At 39.8% G+C, this 23,537-nt stretch overlaps 1 protein-coding gene across 1 annotated transcript in view; it reads right to left on the bottom strand.

The window, feature by feature from the left end:
- The window catches only part of Stk3 (serine/threonine kinase 3), a 247,264-nt gene that overhangs the window by 153,072 nt on the left and 70,655 nt on the right, over positions 1-23,537 (bottom strand). The window contains exons 5-6 of the mRNA XM_059246972.1: positions 15,925-16,089; positions 14,901-15,068 (exon numbers count right to left, since the gene is read on the bottom strand). Of these exons, the coding sequence (XP_059102955.1) occupies positions 14,901-15,068; positions 15,925-16,089 (333 nt within the window). The remainder of the gene's footprint in view (positions 1-14,900; positions 15,069-15,924; positions 16,090-23,537) is intronic.

The following is a 23,537-nucleotide window of genomic DNA, read 5'->3' as shown; positions in this document are numbered from 1 at the left end:
CTTATGTGTGTGCATGCACACGTGTGTCACGATGCAATTGTGGAGGTCAGAGAACAACTTGTAGGACTTGAGTCTCTGATTCCATATGGGCTCTAAGGAAGGAACTTATCGCCATGCTTGAGCACATATGGGCTCTAGGGAAGGAACTTATTGACTGCCTTGAGCACATATGGGCTCTAAGGAAGGAACTTATTGACTGCCTTGAGCACATATGGGCTCTAGGGAAGGAACTTACTGACTGCCTTGAGCACATATGGGCTCTAAGGAAGGAACTTATTGACTGCCTTGAGCACATATGGGCTCTAAGGAAGGAACTTATTGACTGCCTTGAGCACATATGGGCTCTAGGGAAGGAACTTATTGACTGCCTTGAGCACATATGGGCTCTAAGGAAGGAACTTATTGACAGGCTTGAGCACATATGGGCTCTAGGGAAGGAACTTATTGACTGCCTTGAGCACATATGGGCTCTAGGGAAGGAACTTATTGACTGCCTTGAGCACATGTGGGCTCTAGGGAAGGAACTTATTGACTGCCTTGAGCACATGTGGGCTCTAGGGAAGGAACTTATTGACCGCCTTGAGCACAAGCACTTTTACTTGATGACCCATCTCAACAAACCTGAAATAAACTGATTATTTTCCCTCCAACAGTTTTAAAAACAATTTCTTCAACAAATTAAAACTAGTCTTTTCTATTATCCAAGCCATATATTTTTTCATTTATTTTTGAAATTGTACTTTAATTACCAGATTTCTCCCCTTCTTCCCTCTAAATCCTCCCATGTACACCTCTCTATTCTTGTTCAAATTCACTGTCTTTTTCATCAATTATTAGTAAATATATATAAGTACTTGTATATACATATATATTCCTAGATATAATCTGTTGAGACCATATAATGCTACTTCTATATGTTTGTTTTCTGGGCTGTTGGCACTGGACCGCCAACTGGTCTGCTCTTCCCTGGGGAGGACCACCTCTCCCACTCCCAGCTTTACTCACACACCAAATATTTTAAGAGCAAGGGGTTATTTAAATTATGTGGCAATACGGTAATTCAGAGAGAATTCTGGGGAAATGCCCAATTTTGGCACATTCTGACCATCAAGTTATCATTGCTTACTAGAATTGGGGGACACCTTTTTGTTTGTTAGACTGGTTGGTTGGTTTTTCGAGACAGGATTTCTCTGTGTAGTTCTGGCTGTCCTTGAACTCTCTGTGTAGACTAGGCTGGCCTTGAACTCACAGAGATCCATCTGCCTCTGCCTCCTGAGTGCTGGAAAAAGGCATGCACCACCACCACCACCACCAGGCCATGGACACATTTTAAAACACTTCATAGCAGTCTAAACTTTTCACCAAGAACCCTTATAATTATTGTGAAATGTTTCAGAGGTGTTAAAATGAGGATACCATCTTTACATGCTTCTTTTAAGGGAGACACATTATTGATTTGTGGTAGTATTTAGCTTCAAAAATATCAACACTAACAGAAGTAAGTCAGTAGTTAATGTTTAGTGCTACATATTTTATTTATAGCCTCTAAACTTTCTTACAACCTAGACAATCAGTTTTATGACTTCAATCTTTCCAGATACTTCAATGTCAAAAATGAGAAGAACTGGGTTAGCCTAGGGCAAGCAAATTTTAAAGAATCATAAAACTATAACACTAAATGTTCACTGTCAGAGGAAAGGATTAATTTTCTCCTTCTTTAAGGTAAAGAAAAACAGATAGAGGAAAAAAAACAACCAAATAAACAAACAGGAATCCATATACCAAAAGCTAAAACATTTGGCCTGTGGTTTACAGGAATGTGTTACTAAATAAAACATCACAATTAGTTCCCATATATGGCAGTCAAAAGATAAGGTCTGAAAACACTTTACCCCAAACAAAACAGATTAAAAGAAATTATGAGACACTTCCGACTAACAGCTCAAAATAAAAACCATGAAATACCCAAAAAGAAAATAATTCATATTTTCCATTTCACTGCTTCATATACATTTTGCTAGTATGAAGAGGTGGTTCTTTTGTTTTCTCAATTATAATGATGATCCTAAGACTGAATTAAATATGTTATAACAGATCTGCTTGAAACAATATATTCCAAATGCACATTTATGAATAACAAAAAAGAAAGCTGTTGTTAATTTTACTATTATACTAAATTATTCAATAAACTCTAAATTTGTATACTGAAGTCAGTCAAAGAATGGGCATGACACATTAACTTACACTGATTCAAACACATAGATTTAAGTCAACCAACTTAAATGTTTAACAAGTAAGGGAAAATATACATAAATGCTATATGAATAAAGATAGTTAAATGAACTATTTGGTTTGTGGAAAACAAAACATTTAACAAATTCTCTATCATACATTCCAAAATGTTCTTAGCCTTGCACTGTGATCTGTGAGAGAGAAATGTAACTTCTGAGGATGATCACAGTAAAGAGTAGTCATGACCTCTGTTCCTCTGCACAAGTGAGCCAGCTTCCTCCCGATCACAGAAATAACACCCCCAAACACGTACAAGGGTTTTCTTGTATCTCATGAGACTGTAAATCTGGCTTTGTTTTCTTTTTAATGCAGTTTCTCTGTATTGTCCAGGCTGGCCTTAAACTCAATTCTCCTGCCTCTGCCCCTCATGGAGCTACAAGTACAGGAACATGTTGTGTGCCACTAAGGTCTATACGTCCTTGAAAATAACAATATGTTCTATATGCCCTCTTATCCTGTGCCTCTAATACAACAGGAGAGGTTGGTGAGCTATGGGAAAATTATAGTGGTCCCTCAAAAACACTAACACATTCGCCATACAACCCAGGAATTCCACTTAGGGGCACATACCCAGTAGAATGAAAAGAGACACTCAAAACACTCACATAAACATCTGCACTCTCATGTCTGTAGCAGCATTACTCACGATAATAAAAATTACTATGAATAATAACAATGCAAGTGTGTACCAACAAAGGAATGGATAAACACACACATGCACACACAGAGAGATGGGGAGGGAGGGAGAATACTAGTTAATTAAAAAAAACAAAATTCCAATATATGGAACAATATGGGCAAGCCAACAAAACACCAGTCTATGCAAAAGAATCCAGAACACCCCATCCTATAAAAATGGACATATATTGTATAACTTTACTTATATAAGGTACCGAGAATAGTCAAATCTCTATAGAGAATGGTGGCTACTTAATGTCAGATGAACAAAGTAGCAGGAAGTTACTTAAGCTATGAAGTTGAGATGAGGATGATAAGAAGTTCAGGCGAACAGCAGTGCTGAGTCCAGAATACTACAAAAGTGGGGGCTGGGGAGATAGCTCATAAGGAAAGTCCTCTGCTGTTCAAGCCTGAGGACCTGAGTTCAGATCTCTAGCACCCGCACAAGAAAGCCAAGCATGTTGGTATACACCTGTAACCCCAGCTCAGGCAGATCTCAGCAGCTCACTAGCCAGCCAGCCTAGCTGAAACAGAAATCTTCAGGATCACAAGAGACTCCATCTCAAAATCTAGAATAGAGAAGGATAGAAGGCGGTATCAGACTTCAACCTTTGGCCGCTACACCCACACGCATTAGCATGAATACCTGTACACGCTTGCATAGAGAACATCCACACATGCTGGCATGCACACCTGTACACACATGCATACAGGAACACACACACACACAGTAGTTTTTAAAAGATGAAATTTTGTGTATATTTCACAACTCTTAAAAATTGGTTAAAGTTATTCAATCATGAGTTTCAGTCTGCACTGAGCTGGTCATGGTATGGTTGCTAAAAGGCTGGTGAACAATTTGTAAGCAACTGCACCAGCACTAACGCTAACCAGGATTCATAAACCAGTTGGCTTAGAAAATTATTTCTGTCTGTCAGCCTATCAGCCCTGCCTAAGACTGGCAGCCATATAGAATACTTTATAGTGTTTCCGAAGAGGGAAGTAATGGACTTTTAAAATACACACTGGGTATTCAGGCATGAGCATTTTATAAACATACTTTTCATCTATTTCCCTTGCTTGATAACTAGACTTACACTCCATTTTGCCTAACTGGGGCCTTGCTTAGTTACTGGCCTACTCCTATCTTAAGTCCTCTGCCCTGGGTCCTTCCTATAATTCTAAAGTCAGATGAAGTATCCTCATCCTACTAAAACCTTCCATGGATTCTGACACCTTCCAATTTTTCTTCTAACTTCCCTCTTCTCTTTGGCTGCCAAACACATCAGATAAGTCTACTCCTGATGCTTCCATTTTCCTGCCCATTACTCTTTCTTGATGTCTCGGGAATTTATTTCTGCCCCATACTATTTATTGCTAAACCATACTCCTAAAAGCCTTAAATCTGATGATCTGTTCATGTCACCAAAACAAAGACAAAAGAGCCACACACTGCTGAAGGGCCATCAACTACTTCTCCTTATGTCTTTCCCCTTGTCTAAAGCACAGATTCTCCCAATTCCTCCTTCTTTGGCTTCCAGTCATACATCTTCTCCAAACTGCTAGATGTGGGCAACTGTCTCCCTACCCTTCTTCCACCCTTTGTCCCCTCCCAGGAACTATCCAGAACTCTCCTTCTTGAGACGGGACAGGGTGTTTTAGAACTCAGAATGTCAGCAGCAAGAGGGGTAGCAAACAGTAAAAACGGCCAGGGAGTGAGAAACAGCTCCACTTCCCCAGTGACCAGGAGGTTGGTAACAGCAGAATACTTCCCAAATGCACATGTATATACCAGTATTCAAGGTTAAGAAAACCACATTTGTATGTTTTGGCAGGTTAAATACATTTTAAATGAAGAAAATATTCAGAGTGTTTTCTTTCTAAAATGTCTGGCCTGCTAGGAGGAAGTATCTAACAATCTGTTCATTATTAATTGCATGTTTCTGATATGGTTGATTATTTAGACTTGATGCAATCATTCAGCTGGTTAAGACTGCTTACTGATACAAAGTTAAAGATACAATGTATAAACTGCAGTAAAAATGAGTTTCTTAAGGCTAGAAGATAACTCTTTCAGTAGAGTTCTTAAAATCTTATGTAGAAATAATAGTGTGGAAAAGAAACGAAAATTAGAATCATGCAGAACTGATGTGCCTTAACCTAAAGGTTGCATCAGAATACTGCCTTTAAAGTATAACTTACTGCCAGGCGGTGGTGGCGCACGCCTTTAATCCCAGCACTCGTGAGGCAGAGCCAGGCAGATCTCTGTGAGTTCGAGGCTAGCCTGGTCTCCAAAGTGAGTTCCAGGAAAGGCGCAAAGCTACACAGAGAAACCCTGTCTCAAAAAACAAACAAATAAAAAAGGATAACTTATTGCCAGGTGTGGTGCCGCACACCCAGCACTCAGGAGGCAGAGGCAGGCGGATCTCTGAGTCCTGGGCCATTCTGGTCTACAGAGTGAGTTTGAGGACAGCCAGGGCTACACAGAGAAACCCTATCTCAAAAAACAAATAAAAAAATGTAACTTATAATTAATGGATAAGTGAGTCTTGAAAGTTGAAACAATATTTGATAAACATTGGGACTGTGACTAGTGGTAGTTTCTCCTTTCTCCATCTAGGTTGTTCTCTTTTGCGGTAAAGAAACTAATTCTTTTTCAAAGCTTTGCCTTAAATGCAGATTGTATATGAAAATATTTCATTTAAGCCACTCAAAACTTGTATTTAAAAATGTATTTGCTTTCAAGTTATTTGTCTACTGAGACAGAATCTTGCAGTGTACCCCAGGGTGGCCCTGAACTTGCCCTCTTCCTCCTTCAGCCTTCCAAGAGCTGCTATTATAAGCATGCATCATGACCACACCTTGCTTGAGTCAAAAGGATATGGAGAAGCAGTCAAGATACAGTGTTAAATGAGAAGATGAAATGAGGAGACAATATAATCCCATTATTCCAACTTTGACTAACAAATGCTTTTAAAAACCCAGCATGTTCTTGTGGTAGATACACAAAGCAAACAGGAAGACCACGTATCAAATGCCAATTACAAATCTCTTAGTAGTACAAGTACTGGCAATTTTTATTTTCATCTTTATGCTTTGCTTTCTTCCTTTACACCTTTCTTTCCTTTGTACAACAAACATATTAAAATAGTAATTGTGTTTCCTATAAAAACAAACAATATTCCACTCACTTTTGACCCTCCCACTTTAACTGATAAGTAGAAACGACCACCTTCCAAAGCAGATCAGAGTGACTTCTGAAAAGAAATCACCTCTGTTTCGTGTACAGGATTTATCTACAAGTTCAGCTAACCCACTTTATAGCCAACAGAATCCACTGCTGGGTATTTTGTTGCTAGCCATTCTTGTCATCCAGCCACCGTCCCTTTCTTAGCTCAAGGAAAAATCTCCTCCTAGGGGTCTCTCTTAGCACCGATCAGGTTCTGTCCCTCCTCTACTCAGAGGGCAGCTCATTCAGAGGAAAAGTCTGTGCTTTGATTTTTAACCTTCAAGTCTTCATGACATACACCAGGGGTCAACAGGCACACCCCCACTTCAGCACAACTGAATATAAATTGTTAACCTCTTCCTTAAGTATTCTAGACTCAGCCTAAATTTCCTCAGGTTTTTAGTCAAGTACCACTTTCTAGATGAAGGGTTGACTAAAAACACAGCACATCAAACACGATGTGACTCTTACCACTTCCTAGTTTGTTCCCTTGCTTTTTTTCTATTTATTACCATGTAATATAAATGCTGTATTTCTTTTCTACATTCTCTTTCCCCTTCAGTATACAAAACCCAGTAGAGAAATGTTCATGTTTTTCTTCTACTTCTGTACCCCAGGATGTGAACAGTCCCCAGTAGATAGTGGGTACCCAGTAATGATTGGCTCAATGAATAAAATATGAATACTGCCAGTTGACCCACAAGCTTAAAACTACAGCTTCCCAGTAACAACACCAGTGGTTCACTGAATGACCTAAGAGGATAGCAACTCCTCTATTCACTGTCTGCAAAGCAGTAATTAGAAATGCCTTTATGCAAGGCCAGAGAGCTAATGAGAACTACAAGAAACAATATGATAGTCACATTTCCTCATGCCTACAAAAGAACTTGAGGATTTCACCTTCAAAATACAAGAATAAAATTGTAACTTGATTTGAGATACCAAATGGACTCTGATATCATATTACTGTTACATATTACTATGGATACTAAAAAGTAAGCAATACTGGTCTAAAACCATAAGTCAATCTTCTAAATTTTTTCACTAGAATATTCAATTCCAGTTAAGGAGAATGGATATAAAACTCTCCTTGTGTGTAAACAAAAGCAAACTGAGTATCATGTAGTATGCACCTGAATATCTGTTATCTAAAAGATCTTGGGCTCGTTTATAAACATCAATCAGTGCTATGAAAAGGGAGTTATGGGGAAAAGGCAATTACATACTGTGAGAAACTAGAGGCAATCAGACAAAACACAGCCCATGGTAGCAGAGACACAAGCTAAGCAGGAGGTATGGATAATCTGGGTAAGTGCCATGGAAAAATAAATACCATGATTGGACTTGAGGCAAATGGAAACAGTTCAAATTGGCTTCGTACAGTATTCCACGGAACATATGATGTCCATATGTCCATTACCAACAAACTGAACACGGAAAACAACAAAAGCCGGTGCTATGATGGCTATAAGAACACACCCAGTGCCAGTCTCCACCACGCCGCAAGCAGTGTAACGCTCTCCAGCTGCCAGGTGGTTGGCGGAGAGGTCAGAAACAATAAGAAAAGAAAAGGAGTAAAGTATAAATCATCCCTCTTCCCTACAAAAGAAAAGTGAGCTCTACACTAGAAAAAGAATGTGGCCGCAGACATGTCAAAAAGCAAAGCACAATTTCTTCCCTATAGGCATTTCCCAAAGTATGAGTCCTTTACAACTAAAGATGGCAGTTTTATCAAAGCTGCAAATGTTTCAAGGGCCAGAGGACTAAGTAAAAGAAGAATAGGATGGAGTAACTTCCAAATAAAAATTGTAAATATGACCTTTCAAAATGAGTAACAGAGACCCAAAACAAACTGACCAAAAGATGTGGCAGAAGCTACATCAGGTTTGACGTCAATGCGAACAAATCTCTCAAATTCCCTTGCTATGATCTCAAGCTCCCAAGGCCGCTCATCAAGACTAAATCACAATATTAAAAAAAAAAAAAAAAAGGTATTGCTTAGGCAAAGTCATGAAGGACCAATCACACAGCAAGGCCAAAAGTGTAAGGAACAAAACTTTAAAAAGCAGTGTTACCATCTAGGACCTATCTGTGGTCCTGGCCTTTTCAACCAATGAAAACCCAGTTAGTCCTAAATTGCATTAAAATTATCTGAGCTGTGATGCAGAAATATATTAATTGTCACTGACTGAAACTAAACAGTAATAAAATCCAGCAGTAAAAATACATGACTATTTTATAGTAAATATCAATGTCATTCCTGTTTCAACCTGACTCCCCATTCTACCCCTAAACTCCCAAACTTGAAACCAACTACAATTTCTTGAGTAGCTGTAGTGTGGTTAAGAAAAGGAAGCTATGCTTGTTTGTATGGAATCTGCCATTTCCTCCCTGCCAAAACACTTGTTTAAAAAGTCATGTAATATTTCTATTAAACTGTAAATGCAGCCGACAAGGAAATGGCCTACTGGCAGAGCATTACCTTTGTGGCAGTGCCAACGGGCCTACAGCAAAACAGTGCACATGGTAATTTCAACATGCATTCCCCAGTAACGAAATTGTTCTTTACATAAATACCACAGAACCTGAGCAAGATCCAGAAAAAGCAAGGAAAATTTGCCCAAGCTTTCATGCTTGCCTATATCAATTGTATGTCACAGCTAAAGCAAAATAGAAAAGCATCTACATATGTTCAAGACGCTTGTGAAGTTGGATCATATAACCCTGGGAAAACTATTGCAACTTAAATCTGTGTATTTCTTGTTAACCACTGTAACAACTTGCTAATAAAAATTAAGAAAAACTGAGGTATCAAATGAATCAAAATGTACTAACTAAACACAAGTCCTGAAAGATCATAATGTAACTTATTAACAGGAACATATGTTTAGTATAGGCCACATTGTTATGTTAAATTACTTCTTTCTTTAATATCATTTATTTGATTACAGAATTTGAGAGATTCACAAGCCTTCCAATGAAAATGATGACTTGTAGTTTATAAGTCACTGCGAGGTTTACAAAGTCACCTTTATCACGCATTCCTTGCCTTTCACTACATAACTCAACTTCTCGTAATTACACTATTTACATGAGCCCATCTGTAATGAAGAGAGTTCTATTCAGGTAAACGTTACACTGACAACTAAGCAGCAGTACATATAACCTGAACTAACATAATTAAGACATGTGGTTCTTCAGACAGTAAACAATCCTTTCTGAGGACATTTACTTACAAGATGAACTTATTTTAAGTGTATGTCTCATCTGTTGTCATTTTTGTGTGTCTGTATAAGCATAATTTCAAAAGTCAAACTTGATAGAAAAGTCTACTTCTTACCAAAACTATTATGGATTTCCGAGTGTTGTACACTTGAAATTACAGTCAACACCTGTCAACATACCAATCTCCAAGCCACAAATTCACTGACTTCTATGTTTTCTGCAATAACTGCTACCTTAGTTCTCTATCTTCAATAGTGACTATAACAAATTGAGAACAAAAGAGTATCCGTAATGATCAACACACTAATGCCACACAATTGCTTTTCAAACAAACAGAAATCTTCCATAAGGTCTAACAATTCTATTCCTTCACAAACCAATGCTGCTGTGTCCAGAAATCAGACTAGAACATGGCAATACTTTTCTTTCTGAGTCCCTCAGTAAGGAGACGGGGGTCTAAAGTACTCAAAAAAGAATGAATAACATCAATTTAAAATTTAAATAAACTGTGTTAAATAAAAGGCTGGAAGGCAGGATACAAGGAAAGATGGGTGTTTCAAGCTGTACTTTATTAGCATTTACACTCAAGTTTTTGTTTATTTCCCTGGCCCTAAGTTTTAAGTAAAACACTTATTATTGTAAAAAAAGAAGAGTCTGAGCTCACCAGATTTCAATACTAACATCACAGAAGTATCTTCCAGATAGAAAGAGAACTTAGCTCACATTCATTTAACAAAAATATTTACTGAATACTTTTATGCATAGGTCATTCTGCCAGGTTCAATTCAAAATAAATGTGAAGCTCATTTCCTTTAAAACTAAGCTCTAACAGGAAATATAAGACAAATGCCTCATTAAAAAGTGCTGTTACATACATTATTCATATAATATGATAGAAGAATTTAGAGAAAGGATTGTTTTGTTTTGTTTTGTTTTGTTTTTTTGAGGCAAGTCTCAGCATATAGACCAGGCTAGCCTTGATCTCTACTCTCCTCTGCTTTCAGAGTGCTGGGATTAAATGTGTCCACCACACCCAGCAATACAAGGAAAAAGTTTTGAGCAGCTGAGTGATGACCTCTGATAGTAATTAGACTTATTAACCTCATAATAATAATATAAGAAGATATGGATGCCATGTCCATACAATATGAAATGTGTGCATGTGTGTGTGTGTATATTTCAGACTAAAATGCAGAATTATTGTATACTGTGATAAAGCAAATAGTGAAAAAAACCATAAATCTCTGTGAGGGTCATGACATTCTTACTGTTGAGCACACAATTCTCAATCACTCAGGATAAAGGAGTCCTTGCTTCCAGAAGCCCCTATTTTCATTTGATCAAAAGTATAAACTGGGTCAGTGAGATCACTCAATAGGAAAAGACACCTGCTGTCACGTCTAACAACCTGAGTTAATCCTTGAATGCCACATGGTGAAAGGAGATAGCCACATTGTCCTCTGACTTCCATACATGAATTGTGTCCCCAACATAGACAAATCAATATATGTAACAAAAAATTACTTTAAAAACCTATCTTACAAAAATGCACATCCACCCAAACACCAGTATTGAAGGGCACTTTCAGGGGCTCAGTTGATTGAATTCTTTGCTGTAGGAAAAGCTCATTTTACACTTCTGTCAGGCATGGTTTCTATCACTGGGCTAGACAGCAGCTCAAAGTGAAAGTCGAGGAAAAAGAAAACCCTGGGGGCTAGGGAGACAAGCAAGACACTTGCCACACAAGCATGAGGACCTGAATTTAGATACCACCTCCCCCCCCCCCGCCCCCGCCAGAACCCATTAAAGCCAGACAAAGTAAGAGCCACTTGTAATCAGAGCACCTTACAGGGGGATGAGGAGCAGAGACAAGAGACTCCCTGGGAGTCCAAAGGCCAGTTACTTTGGGGTAAGCAGTTGAGAACAAGAGACTGCCTCAAACAGGACAGAAGGCAAGAACTAGCACCCAACGTTATCCTCTGGTATGTGCGTGTGTGCACACACACATACACACACACACACACACACACACACACACACACACACACACACTGTGGCACACACACAAACATGTGCACTCATAGTCATAAACCCATATTTAAAAACAAACAAGCTCCATTTATCACCATTAGAAAGGAGAGAAAATGTATCTCTGTCTGTGTGGCCCACTGATTCCATATTGCTTCCAGCAGCATCTGCAGAAGTCATCTGAGCAGAGTAATGCCTTGGGTGCCACGTAGGGTCCTGATCCACTCACTGTCCTACTGGACAAACACCACAAAGTCAGCTGAATAAACAGGTGCTCGTTTTTTTCCATAGCAAAAGCTCCCTAAGAAAGATGGTAACTAGCATTTAATAGGAATTTTTAAGGACCTGAATCATTTATAAAAAAACTGAAAAGTAACTACAAAATGCTAACAATTCTCTTTTCTTTTATGTTTAAGTGCACTTCCCAGATACCTCATTTGAACTTAAGAAACAACTCTATGAAGTACAAGTGGGGCCATTACCACTAATTCACAGACAAAAAACTGGTTCAGGACTCATAAATATCAGTCACATCACTACTACAAGGCACAGTGAAAACATGATCTAAGCAAATGACCACAAAAGCCTAACCTCACATCAGTCTTGGAAGTCAGCACTACCGTTAAGGAGGGTTCTTTTTTTTTTTTTTCTTTTTTACGGTTTTTTGAGACAAGGTTTCTCTGTGTAGCTTTGCGCCTTTCCTGGAACTAACTTGGTAGTCCAGGCTGGCCTCGAACTCACAGAGATCCGCCTGGCTCTGCCTCCTGAGTGCTGGGATTAAAGGCGTGCACCACCACCACCCAGCTAAGGAGGGTTCTTATTACATGTGGCTGGTAGGGCCAGATGTCTATTAAGAATGGCTGGGGGCAACAAGATGTCTAAGCTGTTCAGGGCATTTGCAGCCTAGCCTAATGACCTAAGTTCGATCCCTGAGTTCAAATCCTGGTTATGCTACTGACAGGTTAAGTCATATTAACAAATAATGTAACCCTTTACTTAAAGGTTTCATCTAAACTACCCAGTGATATGATATACCTAGTGATATGATAACATTTTCAAATACATTTTTTCACTGTCCAATTCTAGTTAGGGCTTTTTTTTTTTTTCACTCTCAGAAGGCTCTTTTATCTTCAACACCCCCTCAACACACACACACACACACACACACACACACACACACACACACACACACACACCAAACCACTGATAATTGGATGAGGCTGTACAGGTTGCTATTTTATTATTTTGTTATTAGCTTTATTAACTACATGCCCTAGACAACATAGTTTCATATTCTGTGTGACAAATGCAATAAGCATAAAGCACAGAGTTAGGCTAGGATTAGCTAAGGAAAAGCACTGAGTCACAAGCAAAGCAAAGACAACTGTTTTCTAAGCACGACCATTTCAAGGAAAGCAAGAGGCCTCTCAACTAAGGACTCGGGCCCTGGATGGCGATCTCCTACATGCCTCGCTGTTCCCAACCCTGCGCTTTAGCGCTCAGGCTGTGAAATAGCTCACAACACAGGAAGATCCAACACCATTTACAAAGCATCCTATAACCAATTACATTCTCAAATGCATAGGGCAACCATCCAAAATCCAGAGTTAAGTGTGTTCTGTATGCAAATTAGGAGAAAAACAGAAGTCTGTACAGACTGTTGTTGTCAAGGAAGCCCCCATACATCTAAGTAAAATCTGAGGAGATGAAGAGATGGATAAGTACTGGCTGCTCTTCCAGGTTTGGTTCCCAGCACCAACATGGCAGCTCACAACCATCTATACGTCTAGTCTCAGAGGACCTGATGCCCTTTTCTGGCCTGTATGAACACCAGGCACACACCGGGTGTACACACAGGCAAAATGCAATACATATTAAACAAACAAACAAACAAACAAATAAACAAACAAATAAAACATGAGTTGGGACTTCAAAACCTGGCAGGACTTAAAATGATGATTAAAAAAGAGAGAGAGACTACGCATTCTAGGAAGAAGTTTGCAATATATACAGTACATCTAGATATTTTGAAAAGAGAAATACTATATTCTAATACGTTTTTACAATTTTATAAGTATGAATTCAAACTCAAGTGAGTATTAAGATCATTAAAACAGGAGCCACATACTACAATCTTTTCTATCTGGCTGAGGGGCTTTTAATGTGCTGAACCATTTGTTTGGAAAAGATTCACAATGGGTAGAAATCTAGAACTTATCTGATCCTGTGGAGGAACTGCAAACCACAAATGGAATACAACCGTACCACTAAAATAACTGTCTGGTAATGTGCCTCAATATGGCATGTAGATTTATAAGTATTTGCAATACTGTATTTATCTGTATCCTTGTAATGTTAAACATAATTCCAATTTATTCCTCATTAGATATTTGAAAGTATCCTCTTCTTTCTTCCTCCATTTGCTTTGCTCGCCTCGCCAAGTCACCCTGTCTTTTCTATGACACATTCTATGACACATTCACACCCTTCCTCCTTCACTCCTACAGCCTTCCTAGAGTAACTGCAGCCACTAGATGGCAATAAGTATTTACAAAGATACAAGTACACAGCTATGCTAGAGAGTCACATATTACTATAATTAAAAACTGTGTCATTATAAACCCTAAAGCACAGCAAGCTAGACTTGAATATACAAGGTACATACTTTAAATGCAAAGATTATCATAGGGAGGACTTCATGGAGGCAGGTAATGGTGAGCAAAAGAAAAAAAGTGTATTTTAAATAATCAAACAATTAAAGAAATATACCTAGTTCCCTTACAGATAGATACAATATTGAACACGAGGACTTTGAAAATGTTTATTTTACATGTTTAGGTTTTTGCCTACATGTCTGTCTGTGTATTCACATTTATGCCTGGTGGACACAGAGGTCAGAAGATGATGGAACCCATGAAACTGCAGTTACAGACAGCTGTGAGCCTCCATGTGGGTGCTGAGAACTGAACCAGGGTCCTCTGGGAGAGCAGCAGTGCTCTTACCCACAGAGCCATTCTCCAGCCCCCCTGGGACTTTTTAATATCAGCTTAAATAAAATAGAAGGAAGAAAAGGCACAGAAAGGTAGGAACTGAGGACTGTGTGGGAAAATGGGGGAGATTTCTTAAGCCCTTTCCGGCAGCCTTTGGAAAGCAATAAGCTAAAGAACAAAGAAACAATACATTTCTCTATTGAAAAGCAAGGATCTTGTGGGCAGTATTTGGGGTGGAAGAAATAGTGCTTGTGGGAGATAAATGGCCCTCAGAATTCCTTTCTCCCAAGTAATTATATAGTGAAATAAAGTAGAAAAGTAAAGGTTACTCATTTTTAACAGTCTATTCCTTCTGCACAGAATCTAAACTCAAAAGAATGCATTTGCTTTGTGTTTGCTACCACTACAAAACTGCAAGACTCCAAACCAATGCTTTCAGCAGAACATCATCTCCTTACCCTCATTGGATGTATGTCAGCATACGGGGGTTTCCCTTCTGCCATCTCTATAGAAGTGATGCCAAGGGACCAGATGTCAGCCACACAGTTGTAACCTATTTCTTGAATTACCTCAGGAGCCATCCAAAATGGGGTTCCTATTACAGTATTGCGTTTGGCCATTGTGTCCTGCAATAATATTACATAAGAATAAATACTACACAAAACACAAAGGAAACAGGTATACCAACATGTGATCCTGAATAACATAGATTCTATTAAAAATTAACTATTTTCCAAATGTTTCAACTAGTTATAACATGACATATTATAGGAACCTTTAATTGTAAAATGACCAAGAGCTTTTTTTTTCTTTTTTTTTTTTTCTTTTGCGATACAATTCAGTTCTACATATCAGCCACAGATTCCCTTGTTCTCCCCACTCCCGCCCCCCTCACCTTCCCCCCAGCCCGCCCCCCATTCCAATCTGCTCCAGGGCAAAGCCTTCCCCACAGACTGAGATCAACCTGGTAGACTCAGTCCAGGTAGGTCCAGTCCCCTCCTCCCAGACCGAGCCAAGGGACCCTGCATAGGCCCCCGGTTTCAAACAGCCGACTCATGCAATGAGCACAGGACCCGGTCCCACTGCCTGGATGCCTCCCAAACAGATCAGGCCAATCAACTGTCTCACCCACTCAGAGGGCCTGATCCAGTTGGTGACCCCTCAGCCATAAAATGACCAAGAGCTTTTAACTCTTCATCATCTTATTAGAGATAGTCATTAAAATAGTATAATAACAACAAAAGCAATGAAAACCAATACACCAAGAGACTCAATATTGTTTTCTTTTTCATAAACTTGAGCATTTTGATGATAAAATGTCTTTTATTATCTACTGACCCTAACATCATAAATAGACTCAAATGTGGCTTCTTCTCCATAAGAATAATGAAGTTATCCTTCCATACTTTCCAAATATCAGTTTAGTCAAAATCAAGTCTGAAAATAGTCAAAAATATATCCAAATTATTAAAGTCAACTTACTGTTAATTGGCCAGCCACTCCAAAATCTGCAAGCTTTGCATGTCCTTCTGTATTGAGGAGAATATTCCCAGCCTTTATATCTCTGTGTATTTTCCTCATAAAATGCAAATATTCTAATCCTTTCAATGTAGATTTTAGAATAGTTGCAATTTCATCTTCTGTTAACTGGAAAGGAATATTTTTAAAATGGTGATGAAATGCCGTATCAGACAGTCACAGAAGACAACATTAGTAACAAGTTCATTCTTTCTTTCTTGTTGTTGTTTTTGTTTTTTGTTTTTCAAAACAAGGTTTCTCTGTGTAGCCCAGGCTATTCTACATCTGGCTCTGTAGACCAGGCTGGCCTCAAACTCAGAGACTCGCCTGCCCCTGCCTTCTGAGTGCCAGGATTAACAGCTGCGCCACCACCACCCGGCACAAGGGCTTCTTTCTAACACTCATTAAAGCCCTACAAAAAAGATCAAGACTAATAAATCACAAAATTCTTGCCCGCAACATAATACTGTCATTCTATTATTACATACTTTACTGAAGAATGGAATATTAAATTTCTTCACAATTCTCTATGACGCTCATAAAGTAAAAATGCATACCCCAAGAATCACCTTGACCAGAAGTCAACATTTCCCTTTGAGCCACTATAATATGTTTTTCACCTTTTTAAAAAATCCTATAGTGTAGCATGATATTCTGAAATAACAATAAGTAAATATTTGCTCTTCTTTCTAGGTTCCTATTATTAGAAAAGAATTTCTAAATCCCTTGTAATTTGCTGAACAAAAGAGATGAAAGGGGACACACGGACAGATGTGTGTGCGCGCGCGCACACGTGCACACACACACACACACACACACACACACGAGAGAGAGAGAGAGAGAGAGAGAGAGAGAGAGAGAGAGAGAGAGAGAGTGTCTCATGAAGCACAAGGTAGCTCAAAGTTTGCTATCGAGCTGCAGATGACCTGAACCTCTGGTCTGCTGCCTGGACCTCCCCAGTGCTGGGCTTTCAGGGACTCATGGCTGCACCCAGGGCTTCATACATGAGTGCAAGCACTCTACCAACTGAACTATGTTGTATCTCTGGCTCCTCTTTTTTAATTCATAATGTAACTCTTTCATACTAATGAAGTGACCCTTGGTGGGACCCTGAACAATTAACAATAGGAAATGGTCACCAGAGGAAACAATCATGTAGCAGAGGGTTGGATTATCAGCCCATCTTATGACATGTGACTTAATCACCAATGTCCAATGACTTACCTATGCCTACATAATCGAATCAAACATAAATGACTGAGCTTATGTTTTAGGTACAGAGAAAGGCATAATTTGACAGAGAACAGGTGATACCATAAGAAAAAAGATCAGCGACAAATACTACAGGAAAATACAGCAGAGAACCAGAGGAGGGTTGAGATGCATCTTTGGATATTCAGGCATATCTGAGAGGCTGTTTGGGTTTCATGTTTTATAGCATGTTGAGAAGGGTGTGGAGATGGAGAGGTGCTGAGGCTGACCCAAGGACTCACACTTTATAAGCATGCACTGTCTCTAAGCCACAACTCCAGCCCCCACCCCTGAAAGGCATTTTACTGAGGTCTAATGACATGGAGCCAATTGTGTGAATGTTATGTTGGAACACAAAAACTACACTAGAAGAAGGTGGGGAGAAAATTCCTTGATTCAACTTCTCAAACCTTTTTAAAAATCAGAAAAGGGAAGGCACACTTAGAAAACTTGTTTTATTAATGCATTATCCTGAGACCAGGGATGGAAATGGACACCGTAAGAAAACTACAGAACAGCACTCTTTTCTGCACATTAATGCAAATTCATAATAAAATACTGGCAAATACAAGGAAACAGGATACTGAAAGGATTCTATATAACATGATCAAATACAATTTATTTTTCAAATTGAAGGATGGTGCAACACACAAAATTTATACAATGAAATATACTATCTTAACAGAATGACAGAAAAGAAACCACTTCAACCATTAACAGGAAAGCCAACTGACTGAACAGTAAAGTTTAATTTGATAAAGTATGATGACAGCACACAGCAAGCTAAGGACTAAAAGAACGGGCACCATCTCAAAGCAGCAGGAACACACGGAGAACACACGGAGCACACGGAGCACACGGAGCGCACGGAGCGCACCGAGCACACAAGCACACGGAGCACACAGAGCACACCGAGCACATGGAGCGCACGAGCACACCGAGCACACCGAGCACACCGAGCGCACGGAGCACACCGAGCACACGGAGCGCACGGAGCACCATGAGTGACCGAGGAGGCTTCTCCACTAAGTCAGAGACAAGCACGAATAACTGCTCTTGCCATTTCTAGAGCACTAGAGGGTTCTAGGCAGGGCAATGAAGCAATAAAGGAACTATAAGAATTAAAATGATCTGTTTGCAGGACAACAATGAAACTAAAAAACTGTAAAAATGAGTAGTTTTAGCAAAGATACAAAGTAGAAAATAAACACACAAAAATCATTAGCATTTCTAAAACGGAAATTAGAAAAAAAATCCACTTACAGTAACATCAAAAGAATAAAGCACGTAGGAATTAACCACGTGAAAGATTTATACAGTGAGAGCCAGAAAACACTACTGAAAGAAATCAAAGAGGAAATGTATCCACCCCATGGCCACGTTCAGACTTCTTGCTAAGATGCCCATGCTACCCAAACAACCTACAGATTCAATGTGATCTCCATCAAAATCTCAGTAATGTAATGAAGAAACAAAGAAAAAATGTTAAAATTAATGGGCCCGAGCTGGGTGATGGTTCCCACCTGTAATCTCATAACTCAGCGGCTGCGGTGGGGCTGTCATGGCTTCCAGCCTTCCCAGGCCAGCCTGGGCTAAAGAACAGTCTGAACAAACTGCCAGAGTCATTTCCTAATTTGAAATCTTACTATTTACTGGTATAAGGAAAGACATACAGGTGATGGAATAGAGTGACGATCCCAGAAATAGCCTAGGTATACCTAGTCACATGATTTTCAACAAGAGTATCAAAACCATTTAATAGAAAAAGAAGAATCTTTTCAACATGTAGCACCATATCCACATAGAAACTCAAAATGGATCAAGGATTTCAATGTGAGACTAAATCCAAACCACAAGTAGAAAAGAAAGACAGTCAGAGCTTCACACAGGGACAACCAGAAGGACACAAGCACAAAAGAGAACACGAATGTGGGGCTTCATGAACTGTTCCTTAAATCTGTGGAATCCCCAAAATAACAAAATGCAAGTTATTTTGTGATCCAACAATAATTTCCAAAATACACAGAAAACTCTTAAAAGTCAACAACAAAAGAAAAACATTTTTTTAAAGGTAAAGGACCAGAATAGGTATTTCCTCAAAGACAAACCAACGTGGGTCAAGGTGGGTCAACAGGTGAAAACATGGACAAGCCTCGCTTCCCAAGGATGACCCTAGAACTCACAGAAAAAGCCAGATGCAGGTGCATCCGTTCTTCACCTCAGCATTCCTACAGTGAGATGGGAGACGGAGACAAGAGTCAGCCGAGTTTCCGGTCCGGTCTGGTCCGGTCCAGTCCGGTCCGCAGGCCGTTGGGCAGGATGCAGCAAACTGAGAGGAGCCCCAGCGCGGGGCGGGACTGAGCACCTCCCACAACCTGTCCTCTCAACTCCACACCAAAGCACGCAGGATCCCGTGAGTGCGCATGACATGCACACCACATAATAAAATAAATGCTTTCAATGATATACAAATGGCTGATAAGCACAGGGAAAGAGCTTCAATACAGTAGTTATGGAAATTAAAGTAATAACTCAAAACCACAATGAGATGCCAATTCATTTTTTTAGGGTTAGTGTTACTATCCAAACAAAATAAAAATAGAGAGGATGTAGAATAGTACAGTTACTTTGGAAAACCATATGGTAATTCCTAAAATATTTAAACAGAGTGTCCTTTTTCATCTAGGGATTCCATGTCTCAGAGAATATACAAAGAACTGAAAACAAAATCCCAAAGAGGTATCTGCACCTACATTCACATCACTCACATAACTAAAAGGAGAAGCAAACTTCAACGTCCAGTGACAGATAAAGGACGTTTATGTGTATGTGTTAGTTTCCTGTCCTATAACAAAATAACTGAGACGTAACACATGAGAAAAGGTTACTCTGGCTGTGTTTGGAAAGGTCAGGCCAAGGCTAAGAGAGTCTATTGGGCCAAACAGCAAAGAGACTGTGGCGAACAAAAATGATACATCACAAACCAGGTATAAAAGAAGAATGAGGTCCACTGAAGGTCTCAAAATCCTTTTTGGAGGGACACCCCTTATGACCTCAAGACTCCAGCTGTAAAGGTCTCACCACCTCCCAACATTATCACCCTGAGCCCAAATCTTTAACCCATGGACTTCAGAAGGATGTTTATTCAAACTATGACAACATATAATGGGATTTCATTGTGTCCTAAAAGGAAGGAATTTCTGTAACACACTACAAGGTTTTGCTTTTGTCTGCTTGCAAGGTGTCCGCTGATCTATACCCATGCCTCTTCCTCCTTTCTAAATGGTTTTGAGTCACACTCAGAAAGTAGGAGATGAGAGTGTCATTATGTCCCAGCTCTTTATAAACTCTAGGTCATGACCCCAGATAGAGTATCATAACTCAATGAGGGAGGGGGGGGTGGAAAACATGACAATATAAAGGGTTTCTGGTCAGCCCATCTCCATTCCTTTCAGTCTGGCCACCAAGCCCAGCCCTTCCTTCTATCAGGGACCCCATAGCCACCATAAATGGCACAGACCCAGATAAGGAAGCTTCTTTTGGCAGCAGCAAGAGACCATTACAGAAAGCCACAACTAACCCAAATGTAGAGAACAACTACCTGAGCTCCTCAGCCAAACACCACCTCAGTCAACACCACCACACCTGCACCTGAGCCTCAACCAGCACCGTGGAGGAAGGAGTGCAAAGACGTGAGAGCCACAGGCCCGAAGTCAGCTGTGAGGTGTGCCTCCTGGCTATGCCAGGGAAGCTGTGCCCATGGACCCTCAGCAACAGCTGGTGAACAGCCTGAACAGTTCCAACAGTTGACATCCCATGTAGTCAGAGCAAGTTTCACCGAGCCCACAGCTACAAGCAATTTGCACTTGCTGAGGGAGAATAAGTCTTCCCAGGGATGAGCCCCATGATTGGTTATCCAGTACCAAGTAGTCACTCCTAGAAACACACATGTGCAGGCAAAACTAAACAGATTCAGCATGTTCTATTGATGTATTTATTAGCGCACATGCACATGTAACAATGAAGGGTTAAAGAAGAGGGGCTGTGAACTTGTTGGGGGAGGGCAGAGAAGGCGAAGGGGGAAGAGTAAAGGTAAAACAATGCCATTATATTTTAATTGAATTTTAAAAACTTTAAAGATTTCTGAACCTGAAATAAGAAAAATTCAAATTCAAATGTATAATGGATCTGAGGTATTTCTAATAGGCTCACCTGTCCTGTATCATGTGACTTCACTGTAGCCTTGATTCTGAACACACAACAAGTGTACCATGAACAACACCACACCAAGGAACACTGTCTCAAATACTGGCTCAGATTTGAGACTAATGTATATCATATGCTGCAATGTTTTTATTATACTTATAAAGTGTTTGCTTACAGAAATATGATTTAAAGCATTAGTTCTCAACCTGTGGACCTAGACCCCTTCTGGGTCATGTGGCTCATACCTCCTGTGACTCCAGCTCCAAGATCTGATGTCCTCTTCCGGGCTCCACTGGCATGTGCTCATGTACACACACACACACACACACACACACACACACACACACGCACGCACGCAGTGCGCGCACACAAGCACAGACAGACACAAACATGCACACACGCACACATACACATGGGTACGCGCACGCACATACACACACACACACACACATGCACACATACACACATAATTAAAAGCTCCTTTTAAAAAAGAACTGCTAATGGCCTCCCTGTATTTGGCTCTGACCTGAAAGGGCAGATCTGAAACTTAACTTCATTATGCTATCCTCCTGTTAGTGAGAAACCCCTCCAGCTCCTCCAAGGAGTCAATCTGTTCCTCTTCATTTCACATCACCCTCTAGTCAGAACCAATACGATTTCTAATCCCTCAGAGCCTGGACATAGTGGGGCTTGGTTTTACACTGTGTGGTACAGTATTGTTTTAACAACCCATCTGAGTGTTTAAATGAAGAAATCCAGATGTGAAAGCAAAAAGCTCTAGGAATCTATGTAAAGCACAAAGACAGTAAAACCTGTTGCATGGTCAGCAGCATTTAGCTCCTCCGGCTGTTTAAAGGTGTGCTTGTCCGATGCTGGCTATCTCTTTCTAAGTTTGGATCCTGAAAACCTGAATGTCTTATGAGCTATAGACCTAAGATACACTGTGGGTTTGGGTTTTTTTTTATGTGTTTTTTTTAGGGGGGGTGCCTCTTTACTACATTTTAGTAAAAGAGCTTGTTAGTTGGTTGGTTTGTTTTTAAACACAAATCACTTCTGTTACTCAGGAGTCTTTCAACATTTTGCTAGGTGTGTAAGAATATACAAATGGAAATAAATGGTAAATCTGCACAATTCTAGACAGGAAGCATTCTTTATAATTAGTAGCTTTAGTGTCAACTTCTCAGACTTCCCACACTGTGCTCTTAAAGCTCACCACCCTGGAGCCACAGCCCTATATTAAAAAAGAAAAAGAATAAAAACAAATAAAAAGTTGTACATTGTAGCAACATATTAAATAGCAGCAATTGGGAAGCTATGATAGAAGGATGAAAACTTCAAGGTCAGCCTCGGCATCTCAGGGAAACACTGTCTCAAAAAATAAAAATTAAAAAGGAGTTTGGATGGGGAGGCTCAGTAGTCAAAAGCCATGAGTTCAATTACTAGAGGGAGGTAGGAAGCCGGAGGGGAGGGAGGTGTTTTAACCTAACCAAAAAGGGCCTCAGTCTAGAACAGTAGTTCTCAACCTGTGAGCTGTGACCCCTTTGGGGATCACACATCAGATATCTTACATATCAGATATTTACACTATAATTCATACCAGTAGCAAAATTACAGTTAGGAAGTAGCAATGAAATCACTTTATGGTTGGGGGTCACATCACAACAGAAGGAACCGTAGTAAAGGGTTGCAGCATTAAGAAGGCTGAGAACCACTGCTCTAGAAAGTATGAGACAGACATGTAACTGCTTAAGTATTTTTAAAAGCATTTTCAAAGTGAGGGGACAACTGGGGAAGAGAGAATGAAGTGACACTAAAATTAGTCGTCAGTTGGACTAAATAGACAAGACACACAGGGCGACACCCAAGAAAGGAATACTGCAAGTGCAGAAAACAGACGATCTGTAAAGACAAGTAACACCCACTTCCCTTCCACTGAGACTGGAAAAAGGGAAAGAGGAGGGCTAAATTTTAGCTAATATTAGCTAAATTTAGCTAATTAAAATAATTCTAGCTAATCTGAAGCAACCAATCCCTGCCTGTTCTGTTTTAAACATAAATGAAATCAAATGAACTTTGGACGGAAGTAGTGTGTGTATCAAGGATTAAAGCTGCTCCAGGAA

The sequence above is a fragment of the Peromyscus eremicus genome, chromosome 20 (assembly GCF_949786415.1).
Source record: "Peromyscus eremicus chromosome 20, PerEre_H2_v1, whole genome shotgun sequence".
NCBI classification, from domain to species: domain Eukaryota; kingdom Metazoa; phylum Chordata; class Mammalia; order Rodentia; family Cricetidae; genus Peromyscus; species Peromyscus eremicus.
This window is presented reverse-complemented; position numbering and strand designations above follow the sequence as displayed.